General features: G+C 40.5%; 1 protein-coding gene across 1 annotated transcript in view; it reads left to right on the forward strand.

The window, feature by feature from the left end:
* The window catches only part of SORCS3 (sortilin related VPS10 domain containing receptor 3), a 584,039-nt gene that overhangs the window by 477,360 nt on the left and 90,929 nt on the right, over window positions 1-15,750 (forward strand). Inside the window, exons 9-10 of the mRNA XM_055299867.1 lie at window positions 4,322-4,501; window positions 14,197-14,343. Coding sequence (XP_055155842.1) covers window positions 4,322-4,501; window positions 14,197-14,343 — 327 coding nt within the window. The remainder of the gene's footprint in view (window positions 1-4,321; window positions 4,502-14,196; window positions 14,344-15,750) is intronic.

The raw sequence follows: 15,750 nt of genomic DNA on the forward strand, positions 1-15,750 counted from the left end.
AAATACTTAGTAAGTGCTAGAAGTGAAGTGATAAATAAGAAAGACACAGTGTCTTCTCTCTGGGAACTTACCATCTAATGAGAGAAACTGACATCGAATAAATGATTATGCAAGTTTTTAGCTATGAGTGTTTAATTATGATTGTATGTGTACACTAAAAAGAAGCAGAGGATTTTGAAAGTCAGATATCAGGCATATTAAAGATACTCCCTTTTCCTTTATCCCCCTGTGGGTTCTGCCTCCATATCTCACCCATCCACTTCATAGAGTTCTCATAGAAAACCTGCTTCCTTTGTTCAGGCTCTTATGTTTCACTACTTAGATTATTGCAGTCACTTCATAAGCCTTCCTCCTTGTCCACTAAGTCTACCTTCACGCTGCCTCCACGACAAATGTGATCTTGCAATGAAGCTGGTCTTCCCCAGCCAGATTTCTGCATTGGTCATTGCTAATTTTTCCTTTTTTCCTGCTTAAAATCTTGTGCCAATTTTGTATCTCCTTCTGGGTAAAACTTAAGTGTGCCATGCGGAGCCCCTTATGGTGTGGCCACTGTCTGTCCTCACCTCCCTCAGGGAAAAACTGTTTTCAAGCCACTCAAGTTCCATATGTCTCCATGGATTCCCCTGCCCCCCATCTATAAGCCTTTGTATTCCTATCAGTACTGTACTGGAGACTTTAGTCAGGTTCACAGAAGGACAAGAGTGCATGATATCCCCACCACCATGAGGCACCTGCTTGAGGTCAGGTTGTATTTCTTGTTCCTCTCTGTACTTCTATTATAATGCTTGGCACATGGCAGGTGCTGAATAACCTATGTATTTTTATAATGAATGAAGTTACATTTAGCCCAGATTACACAAAAATGTTTCAATCATGGGGAAGTATTTTCACCATTGTTTACCTACGAAGTCTCACATTTAGGTTTATGAAAGGCAAATATGATTCTTCCAAATTAATGGGAGGGTTATTTATAATTGTTATCCAAATAAAGGCAAGAATGTGGTTATATCTGATGCTGTCCAAATTCCCATTTTGTAAAGTCCCGATCAGAACTGGCGTACCACTTTTCCCCCTTAAAGCTCTCTCTCTTCATCACCACTTACATCTTGCCCTACCTGTTCTTAGGAGTAGCAAGAATGTCTTCAATTTTGTAGGAAGGAGGTGACATATGCTTAGAGGTTAGATTGAGATCACAGGATTTAGAAATATATTTTATTATCATTCAGATCCCTGTTAGACCAATATTACTGATAATGCTTTTATCTGTTCTTGAAAACTTAATATTCTGGTTATTATTGGTAGATCCCTATTCAACTATAAGATCTATCTGGAGAGAGGACACATAGTTCAGAGCTTTTTCAAAGAGTGATTTTCCAGACTGCATGCACTTATCTGGAAGGCTGGTTCGGATGGTAGAGTTCAAGGCTTCACAACCAGACATACAGAATCAGAACCTCAGGCAGTGGGACATAGGAGTCCGCATGCTATGATCTCCAGGTCACTTTGGTGCATATTGAGTTATACACTCACTGATAACAGAGTTTAGCTTCCTGATTCTGATAGTCTTTGGTTTAAATCTTAGTAATATCATATATTAGTTAAGTGATTTAGGGAAATTAAGAATCTCTTGAGCAAACTTCCCAGTCCTAGATGCTAAAGAGCACTCCATCCCTCAGAGCCTGCAATACCTGAGCACCAGGTGATATACCCCAGCACATCTCCCAACTAAGATACACTCACAGCAAACCTGGCTGCATTTAATCCTGACCATGCCCCAGTGTTTTAAATTGTTTTTTTTTTTCCACTTTTTTACATTAGTTTAGTCTAAAATAACTTAGCTCATTCATTTTTATAACCAAAACATCTGGGAAAAGCCAGGCATTTCTATTGCATTTTTAACAGGGTAAGTGAATTTAATCTGTATTTCCTGCAGCTGCTATTTCCCCTCCTACTGGGTTCTTGGGCTTTCATTCCACACCAACACAACACAATTTCATCACAGGGTTTTTAAGAGGAAGCCTTATTTCCATTTTCAAGCAGCTCAGCAGGAACCTGTAATTCCATAAGGTATGTAAGCACAAAGGAGCTAGCGAGGTCTTAGTCAAGGCGACCTAGGGAGTTCAAGGCCAGACACTGAAGGTTTGACAGATTCTCCAACAAAAAGATCCAGAACGCATCTCACTTTTCCCACCTCATCGTTGTCTAAATGGAATGAGCTTGCTCCTTTTTAAAAACATCTTGGAGAAACTCTCCATAGTTGTGGCATTATAGACATTGCTACCTCCTTTTATTGCTGAAATCATTTCTGGGAAAGGTTGGTTAAACAAGGTAAGAGCCTGGTGCTTTACTTACTGTCAATTCTAATTCCCCATGCCGGTACTACGTATGGGTGCTTACCACCACAGTGACAGGGGTCCTCTCCTGCTTTCTCAGGATGCCATTACTCCTTGGCATATACACCTGTATAGTTATACATTTTTTAACTGCTTCTGTTGTGCCCAAGATTGCGAATCCGAGAAACCACCAAGGAGCCAACACCGATGCGAGTACATGAGGGTTTATTTACAAGCTCGAGCGTGGGTCCAAGTATATTCCATACAGCAGAGCAGGGACTTGGACCCCGAAGTGGGTTACAGCTGCGTTTTTTATGGGCTGGTCTAGGGGATCTTCAGAAGGGGTGGAGGAATTTTTTTCCATTCCAATATGGGGGAAAAGGTGGGGAAGTTTCTTAAGATCTGATGTGGGATTCTCTGCCGAGGGCATTCTGAGCTTTATTGTCTTTCTGATATGGGATTCCCTGCCTAGGACAATCTGCAGTTTTCCCTGTAAAGTTCAGTTCTTATTCCCAGGGACCTAACATGGCTGTACTTGTGCTAATGCTAAACTTGAGGTGGAATGGCCTTAATTTTTCTTGGCCTCCACACTTCCATTATGTCAAGTGTTCATCTGTGTCAACATTTCCTCCTGACAGCGTGAATTCCTTGGGCAAGAACTAGATTTTGTGATAATCTTTGTACGGTACCTCGCCACATATGAAAACTGGCTTTTGTAAACTGTTTTGAATTGTGAACTGGTTAGATTTGATTTTGGAAATGTTCTAGTCCAGGTATACAAGCTAAAGTGACTTCAGGGACTAGAAAGTTCATCACCTATCACATTGATATGTGAGAGGCAGATCATAAGAACTTTTGGGTGCTTAAGGCTGAAGTTTCATGAGTGCTGACTTTGTCTAAAAGACTACACCAGCAGGTATTCAGTAGAGGCTGTGATCAGACCAAGCATTTGTGATTCATATTCATCTCATGGGTCATAGGATTGCAGCTTCTAATCTGGAGGCTGTGTATCCAAATGGTTAGAAGCTAACAATTAAGTTAGAGCTCTACTGCTTCTGTCACTTACTAGATGTAACATGAAGCAAGCTGGCAAACCTCTGCATACCTTGGTTTATTCTTCAGTAAAATGGAAATTATACTACCTCTGTGGGAGAATTATTTGGATTTTTAACTGAAATAGTACATTTAGATGACTTAGAGTGGTGCTCCGATGTTAGCTATTTTTATTGGTAGCCCAATCTTTTCAGTGTTTTGGTGAGAAAATTGAAACTCAGGGACACAAACACCTTCCACACCATATAGCTAACTTATAGCAGAGTTTCTGTTATGACCCAGAACACTAAATTCCAGGTTGAGTGTCCTTTCTGCAACTATGATTTTCAAATATTATCTTATTAGCAGCAGAACCTGCCTCACCTTTTATTCCCCAAATATTATGCAGAAGTCCAGGATAAAACAAATTAAAATGGTGCCGATCTGGTTGAAACAGTGTTGGAAGCCCAGAGCCCTACCCATTGGCTCTGCCTCCCTGCCACCCTTCTTGCAATCTCCATGACTCTGAAGATCCCAAAGAGAAGTTTGAAAACCACTACACTAAAAAGTTTGAAAACATGAATGAAGATCTAAAGCCAGGGATAAGCCCTGTCTTCTTTGCATGTGTGAGTTTCCTCTTGCAAGGCTGTATGTCTCCGTTAGCACTAACACTAACTTTCAGGTATAAAAATAAAAAATGAAAGTGGATGAATCCCTTGAAGCCGTGGAAAATGATACCCACCAAAGCCCCTTACACCCATCTTACTGTCACTTAGCAAGGAAAAGAAATCACGAAGCTCTTAATTTATAGCCTTGGTCCGACACAGAATTGTTTAACATTGCCTATAACTCAAGCTTTTTCCCAACCATTCATGAGTCATGGTAATTACTCTGGGTCCCAATGGGCAGAGAGATATGGAGATCTGCTGCCTTACAGGTTTTCCATCTTCTTATAGGACATGCACATCATCAGTACCGATGAGAACCAAGTGTTTGCAGCGGTTCAAGAATGGAACCAGAATGACACGTACAATCTGTACATCTCAGACACGCGTGGCATCTACTTCACCCTGGCCATGGAGAACATTAAGAGTAGCCGAGGTCTAATGGGAAACATTATTATTGAATTGTATGAGGTATGTAGCCAAGATGATCCTGCGCCTGAATCTGCCTTTTTTTTTTTTTTCCACGAGTTTTAATGGAATAAACACAAGCATTGCAGTCAGCCAGTCCTGGGTTCAGATGATGGCTATACCCTTTAGCGATTGTGTGACTTCAGGCAAGGAACTTAACCTTCCTGTGCCTTAATCTCCTCACCTGTAAAAATATTTACCTAATGAGATGCTTGTGAGAATGAGAGATAATGTATAAAAAGCATCTAGTGTGGTGGTTGACTCAGCAAACTTGAACAAATGGTAGCTGAAGCTGATGCTCTTTTGTGTATGAGCATGATTACAAGCCAGATGCACAGGTATTTGACCTACATGGGCTTGCTTAAGTCCCTTTATTCAACTCTATGGACCCTGTGTGGAGGTATGTATCTATTTGTATACCTTAAATTATTTGGGAAATTACATTTTATGAACAAATATTACAGGGAAAGAAAAGTGACTATCATTGCTAAGAATGGGAGTTTCCCTAAGATGCCACGAGATGCCAACGTATATGCCTGGTGAAGAAATGACCTTGATCTATGTTGAGTTGTTTAATATGATCATCTTCCTGAGTTTTCAGTTCTGTTGAGGTTTTGTTTTTCAATGTGATCACCAGTTCAAGAATAATTTATCTGGGAAACCAAGTGACTCCACATAGGGATTAAAGAAAAACTGGCTGTGGTCCTTTTCTATATCTCTAGTGGCAGTGTATGACCTCTAATTGTCCTGGCCACTGCACTCACCTTGGTATGATGGATTGATTCAAGTAAAGGGGTGTATTTCATTATCCAGCATTCACTAGTGACTGGTGGTCAAACCTATACCTGCTACGCTGTTTGAGATCATTCATTCTTGGAGGGAAGAGTTGTCTGCCATGAGTGGTAGCTTCAGATGGTATGGGTGAGCTGCTCCATTACAAGTTTCATCTTTGAGGAGTGAGAGGGGCTTTCAGAACTGAGGGATCCATGTAGGGGCTTCTGCTTTACAGTGGTCTCTTCTGAGCAGTGCCCATCAGAGTTCTAGCATCCCCACACTGGTATCTAAGTTACTGAGGGTGCTGGAAACATATAAGATTCTAGTTATGTTATAAGGTAGGATTGCCACACAAAGGTCTGGGGTGAATAGAAGCACATTCAAAAAGATAGAGACAAGTGAATGGCCCTGGATGTAAAACAAATCAAGAGAAATACTGTGATTTCCTAGGAGGTTGTTGACAAATGCCTATTCCTGTAACAAGAAGACCTCAGTTTGGGAAATGGCCCAGTTTTCTTTGTTTGTTTGTTTGTTTTGTTTTGTTTTGTTTTTTAGAATTACAAAAACTGATGATTAAGATGTGTAAAGGGCTTTGGGAAGCTTACATTTCCATGCATCTGATCATACCTGGAGGCAGAAATACAGTTTGTTATTGGGGAGTAAGTCACCTCTGGTGGGAAGGTTTGGATGAAATGTTCCTAAGACTGAGGCCATTGCAACCAGGTTCCTGTAAGTGAGGCTGTAGAGATAAGAGGATCATTCATTCTCCTGTGGCCAGACCTTAGTAGGGCAGGATAGACATTGCTGCAGATGACCTTTCAACTGAGAAATCCCTTTGTCTCTGATCCTATTGATAAGGTGGGTGAGTTTGGCACTGTGCTGTTCCTTTTGTAATAAAGAGTACTTTGGTCATTGTGAATAGTGAGACACTCTGAAGTGGAGCATGCATGGATCGAAATGAAGAATGTGCCTAAATGTATATATTTCTTTTTGTCTTACTGAAGTCAGTCTTGCATTTTCATTCTTTTTGGGAGAAAAAAAATGCATGATGTTCATCTTATCTATAGAGAAGAGAGATACCAGGCAAGGCAACTTTTCTAAAGCCAGTTTTATTGAGGTTGTTCTCCGTTTAATTTTTATCAAGGTTCATGGTGCCCCTGCTTTATGTTAAAGCCCATGAGGAAGACAAGAGAGATACTGATTCTTACCCTCAGGAAGTTTGCAATCTAGTTTTTCAGACTTGGAGGAAGTCAGTGAACAATGTTTTTTGTTGTTTTTTTTTTTTACCTGCCCAGACTGGAGTCAGTTGAGACGAAGGGTGAGACAAATGGAAGTCAAATGTCAGTTTGATTGCTTTTAAAAGTTATGTAGGAGCAAGTGAGCTTGCTAATACTGCCTGCCAGAACTGGATGCACCACTGCCATGAGGTACAGAGAATGTGATCTTTGCAGGTAGATCCGTAAAATAGTGAACATTCAGATGTGCTGTATATGCCCAGTTCCTTTTTGCAATGTTACCAATCTGATCGTAAGTCTTTTTTCCCTAGGGAGGAAGAAGTGGAAGATATTCCATATTTTATGACTGGCACGAGTCAAGAACTAGATGAATAGTATAGATTTGTAAGGCCATGAGCTAGCCAATCTAGTTGCATAGAATAGATGTTCAGGTAAAGAATGAGTGCCTGATAGGTGGTTGGAGTTCAGATTCTAGAAGGCATTTAATACCAAGAAAATAAATTGTATCCTGACACTATCTAGACCATGACCATATTGAAGGTTTTTAGAGGGTGATGCCGTTTTGCACCTGGAGTTGCATTCTGTGATTTGGAGATAAAGCTGAATTTAATTGGTCTCTAGGGGTCATTAGTTTTTAACCTCCTTCACTAGAGACTCTCATAGAAACTGAGATTGTGTACCATATGGCCAGTTAACAAAGAGACTATAATTTTTCTGGACTCTGAATGCCCTTGAGTAATGCAGCTGGGAAAAGTAGTAAGCTTTCACATTTTCAATTCAACTAAATTAATACTGTCTCATAGAGTATATTTTGTTTGATGAGATGAAGCTGGTGCCTGAGACTCATAATCTACTGGAAAGATATGTGACCCTATTAGGGTAGTTAGGGATCACAAACTGACTTGTATTAAAACTGTGATTTTCCATGTTGTAGAATCACTAGAGAGGAAGGTTAATTCTAACTTGAGGAATCTGGAGAGACTTGGAGATGACCTGGTTTAGAAGATAAATTATTGGAGTCTGGGAGAAAGGCATGTCTGGTGGAATCCCAGCATGAAATGAGAACCAGAGTCTGATGAGTAAATGCCCACTTTCATGGAATGTTGAATTATTTTGCAGAACAGTGGGTATTAATATTGCAAAGGTAGTAAAAAAGAGCTAGATTGAAGAGTTGGGCATTTATTTGGTGGGCTAACATTTCTATCTGTCCTTCCCCTACATCTAATACCTAGAAATGATACTTGGATGCATGATGCAATCTCCTATCCCAAGTTAATATATAACTTTATATTATGATGTGATTGGGTATTACACCTGTTTAGCCTTCTCTGAAATATCAGAGATACCTTTACATAACACAGATGTGAGGTGGCTTGGGATGAGCACAGCCACTTAAATCTACTTAGTACTGTATCACTCCATCTTGCATGTGGCCCTCTCAAGCTTCTTCTTGACCATGAGAAAGGACAAAGAAAATAGAAAACTTACTTGAGAATTCACCTTGAAGGTCTTGACACTAAAAGATCTTGGAAACCATGGGTAGGAATCCACCCCCTCTGAACTCCCTAAAACTGAATAAAGCAGAGACATTGTTTCCTGGCCTGTTGGAGCAGTCTCCTGTTGTAGAGTTTCTTCTCATTCTTCTTTAATCTCTGCTTCCAAGTACAATATTGTCAGGGCTGTAATTACATAATAAGGTGAGAAAATAATTCTTGCAGGCCGCCGAATAATAATCTCTCTATTAAGGTATCAGAGCCCTTTCCATCAAAACCAGTTTGGTGATGACAATGAATATAATCTGTTAAGTGTTTTCACCATTATTCTGTGATACTCTTTACACATAGAGCTGTGTTGTGGTTTCCTCACATCACTAACTCTAAACTACATTTCTTCTTCATCGCTTTCCACTGATAAATCAAGAAACTAATATTTTTCCAACACCCTCAGTTATATTATAGAAACATGCTCTGAGCTGTTGGTTGGATGCATATTCTTCAATATTTTCCTTGATATTAAGCATCCAACGCATACCTCATTATAATAATAGCAGCATACCAGGTAATGCCTTAGATTGGTGTCATTGAATAAATATATAATGCAAGCTGTAGATGCACTGCTAAATATTCTATCACTCACAGTGTTGAAAGTAAAATAAACAGGGGAAATTAATTATAATATTTTTTTATTTAACCAATATATCTAAAATATTATCATTTTAGTATATCCTCCATTTGAAAAATTACTAATGAGGTATTTTATATTTTTCCATACTAAATCTACAAAATTCTGGGTTTATTTTACACATCCCACATCTCTCGATTCATATGCTAAATTTTCATCAGTAATACTCAATCAGTATTTACATTTCATAAAATTTGTGGTAGAAAAGTAGATTCACATACCCAGGTTATTCCAAACATACTTAAAAGTTTGCCAATAAAGAATTGGGTATCAGTTTTTCAACTGAAGTTCAAATTGGTTCAAATAAAATATAGTTAAACTTCAGTTCCTTGGTTCCACTGGCCACATTTCAAGTGGTGAGTAGCCATGTGTGGCTAGTGGCCATAGTATTGGTTTGCATAACCTTAGTGATTCATATGCTTTTGCCATATCTCTTTGTGGTAGGTGTCACCCCCTCTCGTGCCTGTGAGAGTACAGAGATGCAGAGAATTTAGTAACTTGGGTCAGATCACACAGATAGTAAAATGGTAGAGCTATGCTTTAAGCAGCCAATGTATATTTGAATAAAAAGCCCAGGCTTATTAGGGAAATACAAATCAAAACCACAATGAGATACCACCTCACACTAGTGAGAATGATGAAAATGAGCAAGACAGGAAACAACAAATGTTGGAGAGGATGTGGAGAAAGGGGAACCCTCTTGCACTGTTGGTGGGGATGTGAACTGGTGCAGCCACTCTGGAAAACTGTGGAGCTTCCTCAGAGTTAAAAATAGAGCTACCCTGTGACCCAGCAATTGCACTGCTGGGGATTTACCTCAAAGATACAGATGCAGTGAAATGGCAGGACACCTGCACTCCAAGGTTTATAGCAGCAAAGTCCACAATAGCCAAACTGTAGAAGGAGCCTCGGTGTCCATTGAAAGAAAAAAGGATAAAGAAGCTGTGGTCTCCGTATACAATGGAATATTACTCAGCCATTAGAAATGACAAATACCCACCATTTGTTTCAATGTGGATGGAACTGGAGGGTATTATGCTGAGTGAAGTAAGTCAGTCGGAGAAGGACAAACATTATACGGTCTCATTCATTTGGGGAATATAAAAATTAGTGAAGTAGAATAAAGGGGAAAGGAGAGAAAATGAGTGAGAAATATCAGTGAGGGAGATAGAACATGAGAGACTCCTAACTCTGGGAAAGAACAAGGGGTAGTGGGTAGGGGTATGGGGAGACTGGGTGACCGGCACTGAGGGGGGCACTTGATGGGATGAGCAGTGGGTGTTATGCTATATGTTGGCAAATTGAACTCCAATAAATAAATAAATAAATAAATAAATAAATAAATAAATAAGTGTGTGTGTGTGTATATATATATATATTTTGTTGTTGTTGTTGTTGTTGTTGTTGTTATTATTATTGTTTAAAGCCCAGGCTCTTCCCACCATGCATTTTTTCCACATTTTTTATTGAGGTGTAATTTATGTATAGTAGAATTTTCCCTTTTTGATATGAAGTTCTATGAGTTTTGACAAGGGTATGCATTTGTGCTGCTACCATAATCAAGATAGAGAACTGTCACCCCACAATATTTCTTCTGATGGCCTTTTTGTTTTTTAAAGATTTTATTTATTTATTCATGAGAGACCGAGAGAGAGAGAGAGAGAGAGAGAGGCAGAGACACAGGCAAAGGGAGAAGCAGGCTCCATGCAGGAAGCCCAATGTGGAATTCGATCCTGGGACTCTGAGACCATGCCCTGGGCCAAAGGCAGGCACTAAACCACTGAACCACCCAGGCGTCCCTGATGGCCTTTTTATTTTCAACCATTCTTCCACCCCAAATCACTAGCAGACCAGTCTGATTTCTTTCTCTCTCCTGTTTTGCCTTTTCTAGATTTTATGTAATTGGGTTTATACAGTAGGTTGTCTTTTGATTTTGGCTTCTTTTACTTACAATCATGCATTTGAGATTCACCCATGTTGTTGAGTATCTGTACGTATTCTTTTTTCTTAAATTGCTGAGTGGTATTCCATTTTGCGGATGTGCTCTGATTTTTTTATTTATTCACCAGTTGAAGGACATGTAAGTTGTTTCCAGTTCTGTGTGATAATGAATAAAACCTCTATAAACATCCACGTGAACATAGGTTTTTATTTCTCTTGGGTAAATACCTATGAGTAGGATTACTTGGTTGAATATGATAAAATATATTTATAAAAAGCCACCAGGCTGTTTCTAAAGAGGTATTCTCATTTTGCATCCCCCAGAGATGTATGGGAGTTCTGGATGCTCACATCTTCACCAATACTTGGGATTATAGGGTATGTGAGTGAGGGTATGTGAGTGCATTTAGCCACTGTGAGGGGGGCCTACTGATACCTTATTGTGGGTTTAATTTGAATTTCATAATGACTATGTGGACCTCACCAGGATGGATAAAATGAGACTGTCTGAGTCATCTTTAGTATTCTGGTTTCTTTGCCCATCTTTTTGATGTTCTATTTCTTTCCCTTTCCTTGTGCCTGCTTCCCACCCTTTATCATGAACTTAAGTGACCCATCATTGGCCAGATGGACAGCTGCTTATAGCCTCCACAGGGACATCTTTCCCAAACTCACCTTTGTCGGCCCCTCACCACAGGTCCCACTCTAGGGACAGCTCAAGGCAGACCACAGTAATTGCTTTTCTCAGCAGAGCCCTGGTTTCCTTGTCCTAAGGGCCCAGAGAGATGAGCAACAGATGACCGTGCCACCTGGATTCAGTGCTCTGCCAAGAGGTTGCTGTCAGGTTCTCTTCATACCTCAAATTGATTCCCAGAAGGAAAGTGGGCCATTCAGACCTATACTTGTACGACCCTCTTCTGTGGCCACCATCCCAAGCTTGTGCCCTTCTCTTTGAACTCTGGGCCAACAGCTACAAGCCATGCTTCTGATTTCAAACAACAATGGGAGATGGTTAGAGTTTATCAGATGTCAAGTAACTCCTTGGATGGAAGAGTTAAAATGAGTGTCTCATTCTTTTATTCCTTTATATTGTATACAGTGGGCTAAGTAGTGTTTCATGATACTTTTGCACCAGAGACATATAATGTGCCTACATGTGTACACATGCATGCATATATGGATATGAGTACTATGCTGCAACATAAATACATCTCATACTTGGGTTGCAATAAAAGGTTTAAAAGTTGTTGGCCTATGGCACACAAAAGCAAAGTACCCTCCAAACTTATAGTCTATTCATACACGATATGGAGCCAAGAAGCGATTCAGTAATAATGTAAGAGTTTTGAACAATCCAAATACAAATTGGAAGTGTTCTGGTTCTTTGGGTCTGGAGGGAAATTGCCCTGACTCATGTGCAACTGCAAGAGAAAGGCTTTTAGAGCTGCAGATAGCTTCCCGGGAAATCTCTCAGTCCTGTGTCTTTTCAGACCCCATTTTCCATATTTTGTTCTCAAAATATGGTGGTGTAGTGCTCAATGAGAAAATATGGTAGTGACCATTACATTTGCCCAAGATACTCATCCAGGAGGACACAAGAAGCGAAGCATCTGAATGGCTAGTAAATTCATGCTGTAATGCATCCAGCTAGGAGGCAGTAGATAAGGGTGACAGGAGCCCCACAGGAGCGGGCTTAGAAGTCTAAGTCAGACTTGTATATATTTGTCTACCTGGAGGTAGACCCCAAGGCCCTTGGTACGCATTGGAGGGGGCCAGCTGACTCAGGGGGGAGAGTTCTCTAGAATCATTATCTGGTTGTCCAACAGAAAAGGTACTAGCTCTGTGGCTAAAGAAAATACCAGAAGGCATCCATCAGACAGTTGGTTCTAAAGGAACACAGATTCCACTGTCTCTGAGAAATAATTGGTAGTCAGGTTTAAGAAAAACAGTTTTGCAGTAGATTTTATTTTTTTATTTTTTTTTTTAAGACTCAATTCCAGCACCCAGCATCACACCCTGAGCAGAAGGCAGAAGTTCAACCACTGAGCCACCTAGGCGCCCCTGCAGTTGGTTTTAAAGACTGAGGTGATGAGAGAGCCTCAGAGCCCCTAGATGAGCATAGAAGATGCCAGTCTTCCTGAAATGGCACTGATTTTAAGCAGTTAGGGCAGGAAGGCTTTGCCCAAGGAAGGACAGAACTCTGACACTGTGTCCCTCCCCCTACCTTGGCTTCTGTCCCTACCCACCCTCTGTTCAAGTTAGAAATCTAATCAATTCCTTTTTTGGCCATTTGTCAAATTCCCCTGGTGGTGTCCTTCCCAGATAAATTCTGTTCTCCTCTTGACATTCTTTGTCCATTTTTGTTGTTTGTTTTTATCTGGTTTGGCATTCTTTTACAAGGGCAATCAGGTTATTATTTTTTTTAAAGAGCAAAAATTAAAACAAACTTCTTATTTCACCAACTAAATGTTGTCATTAAAAAATAAAAGAGTTCACTTCTGTGAAATTCTTTCCCACGGGTATTATCTCAGCTAACCATGACCCTCAAAGAACGGGGAATAAATACACTTAAAATTCTGAGATATCTATTTCCAGAAAACCTGTCAGTCAACCTCATGTTTATATATTTTTAAGTGATTTGGCTTGCCTTTTGGCTTTGGAACATACTGGGGTTATTACAGGAAGTTAGGGAATCTTTCTTTGATGTAGAGTATTGTCATTCAGAATATCTGTTCTTATTTCCCAAAATGTAGACATAGAAGAAATAAAAGTTTGAGTTGAATCTGTAGTTACTATAGAACTTTTCTGAATTATAAATGTATTTTCATTCTCTAGCTTCTTGTTTTGTGGTCATGCTCTTCTCCCTTCTAAATATCAAGGGGATGCAAATTCCAATAGATCGGGAACTCTGGCAAGAGTGCTCTGCATTATCTCATGTGTTTATTGTTAGCCAACTGAGGAAAAAGAGGAAGGGCAGGATTGATTCTGTCTATTTCAAAGTGACGATTGGCTGAGACCCAAAGATGACATGGAAGTTGTGCGAGATCACATAGAAAGCCAATGGCACAGCCAAAGATTGATGCCAGGTCACCAAGCTGGGTCATTTGCCTAAAAATATCTGCCTCACTACTAATCAGGATGCCTAAACTTATAGCATTAAGGATAATACCTTTATGCTTTCAAAATCTGGCTCCAAGCTCCTCCTGAGCAAAAGTATGTGTTCCCCGACGGGGCAACTTTAATCGTTATCAACCACTGCCAACTCAGAGAGAATGTTAATAGTTAATTAAGGATAAGATACTATGAACAAAATGCAGAAACATATAAAGTGGGAAAAAGCAGATGGGTAAAAGGACAGTGGGACATCTGAGTCAGGAGCAGGCAGTAGAGGGCACAGAGATAATCTTAAACTTCTCTCAAAGGCCACATGGTATATGGCATTTCTCACCACGTTCCTCCTCTTCCCTTCTTTGGTACCCCCAATGCCCTGTGGAAAATGCTGGGGCTTCTCCCAGGTTATCAGCATTTGGCCCAACATGGTTCTCCATCTCTTCCCCTTTTTCCTAGGTAGCAGGTATCAGAGGGATATTCTTGGCCAATAAGAAGGTGGATGACCAGGTGAAGACATATATCACTTATAACAAAGGCAGAGATTGGCGCCTACTTCAAGCTCCAGATGTGGATCTGCGTGGAAGTCCGGTACACTGCCTGCTGGTCAGTCACCCAGTGTCACATGAAGTCCACTGGGCAAGCTGGTTGCCTGGGGATGTTGCATCAGGGGCTTTCTTCCATTAAGGTGTTAGGAACTTACACCTAAGTTCTGGGCAGGGCTTTCCTGCAACTCCCAGGGTGATGATTTATGGACTCAGACTGCCACACCATTTGGATGGAAAGTTCAGTTGAAGCTCATAGGCTTTTACTGAGAATATATTATGTGCTCCAGCTCCCAGTAAGATAAATAAATGTTTAGGAGACGGTGCCTACATTCCAGGGTCTCAGGAAGAGCTCAGGAGTAGAAACACACCTGCTAACTGATACTAATATGATGCAGTTTGATAAGTGCTTGATAGATGTCAAAGTAAGCAGAAGTTGCCTTGCAAGCCCAGGAGAGGTCAGGCTGGTGTGTCCACATGGGATAGCAGTTAATCTGCCAGCATTCCCAGGGTGCCAGGTGTATGGAATGTTGGGTTAGGCACTCTGGAGGACATGATGTATAAGAGATTTTCTCTGCCCTTAAGTGTGGCAATTCTAGGTGGAGAGGGAAGACAGATCATTAACAGTGAAATTCATGACCCTCTGTGCATTCTTAGAGGATCTATGTGAGAAAGTCTTCCAAGGTTGGCTTTTGCCATTGTTAAAAAGGTTTATTACCAACTTACCACACTCTGGACATTAAGTTCAAAACAGGGGATATGGGGCAGACAGGGATTTTCCTTTTTTGTAGATTTCAATATAACCCCCTGTTTTCTGCTGGGGGTGCCAGGAAAATCAGAGACAAGTGTGTGCCTACCTCTAGCAACTGGTCATAGCACAAATTTTCTTTTTTCTTAGGCTTTACTCGTGGCTTTGTCTTATTTTCTCTTATTTTCTTAACCTAATTTTCTTCTTTCCCCAATTTCACCATTCTCTTGTTCTTATTTATTATATAGGATATACCTTTATAAATCAATCATCCTTTTTAAGAACACCTAAATAAGGGTAAATTTTAGGTAAAATTCAAGAAACATTATAAACAGGAATCAAATAATAAAGGAGAAACAGACACAATCTGGTTGAAGAAGAGGGTAGAGGGCCTGGAGACTGCCTCACTTAGCTTCTGCTCTGCATCCCTCCCAGAGGCTGCCTACAACTCTGAGAAACTGGATGTGATGGTCAAGATCAGATACAGGGGAAGGTCAGGATCATTCTGTGGGAAGGAATGGTCAGGGGGGCTTCATAAGGCTGACCGTGAACAGGACCCTGATGGATGAGGCAGGATTGAGTAAGGGAGGGGAGGCCTACAGTTGTGATGGGGTCAGCTTCTGATGTGAGCCTACTGGCTGCCTCAGACAGAAATGTCTCCTGCCCAAATCTGAGTGGGCGGTTGTTTTTGGAAGCCTCATCTCTGGTGGGGCCGGTATG

Source organism: Nyctereutes procyonoides, unplaced genomic scaffold (assembly GCF_905146905.1).
Source record: "Nyctereutes procyonoides isolate TBG_1078 unplaced genomic scaffold, NYPRO_anot_genome, whole genome shotgun sequence".
In the NCBI taxonomy this organism is placed as follows: domain Eukaryota; kingdom Metazoa; phylum Chordata; class Mammalia; order Carnivora; family Canidae; genus Nyctereutes; species Nyctereutes procyonoides.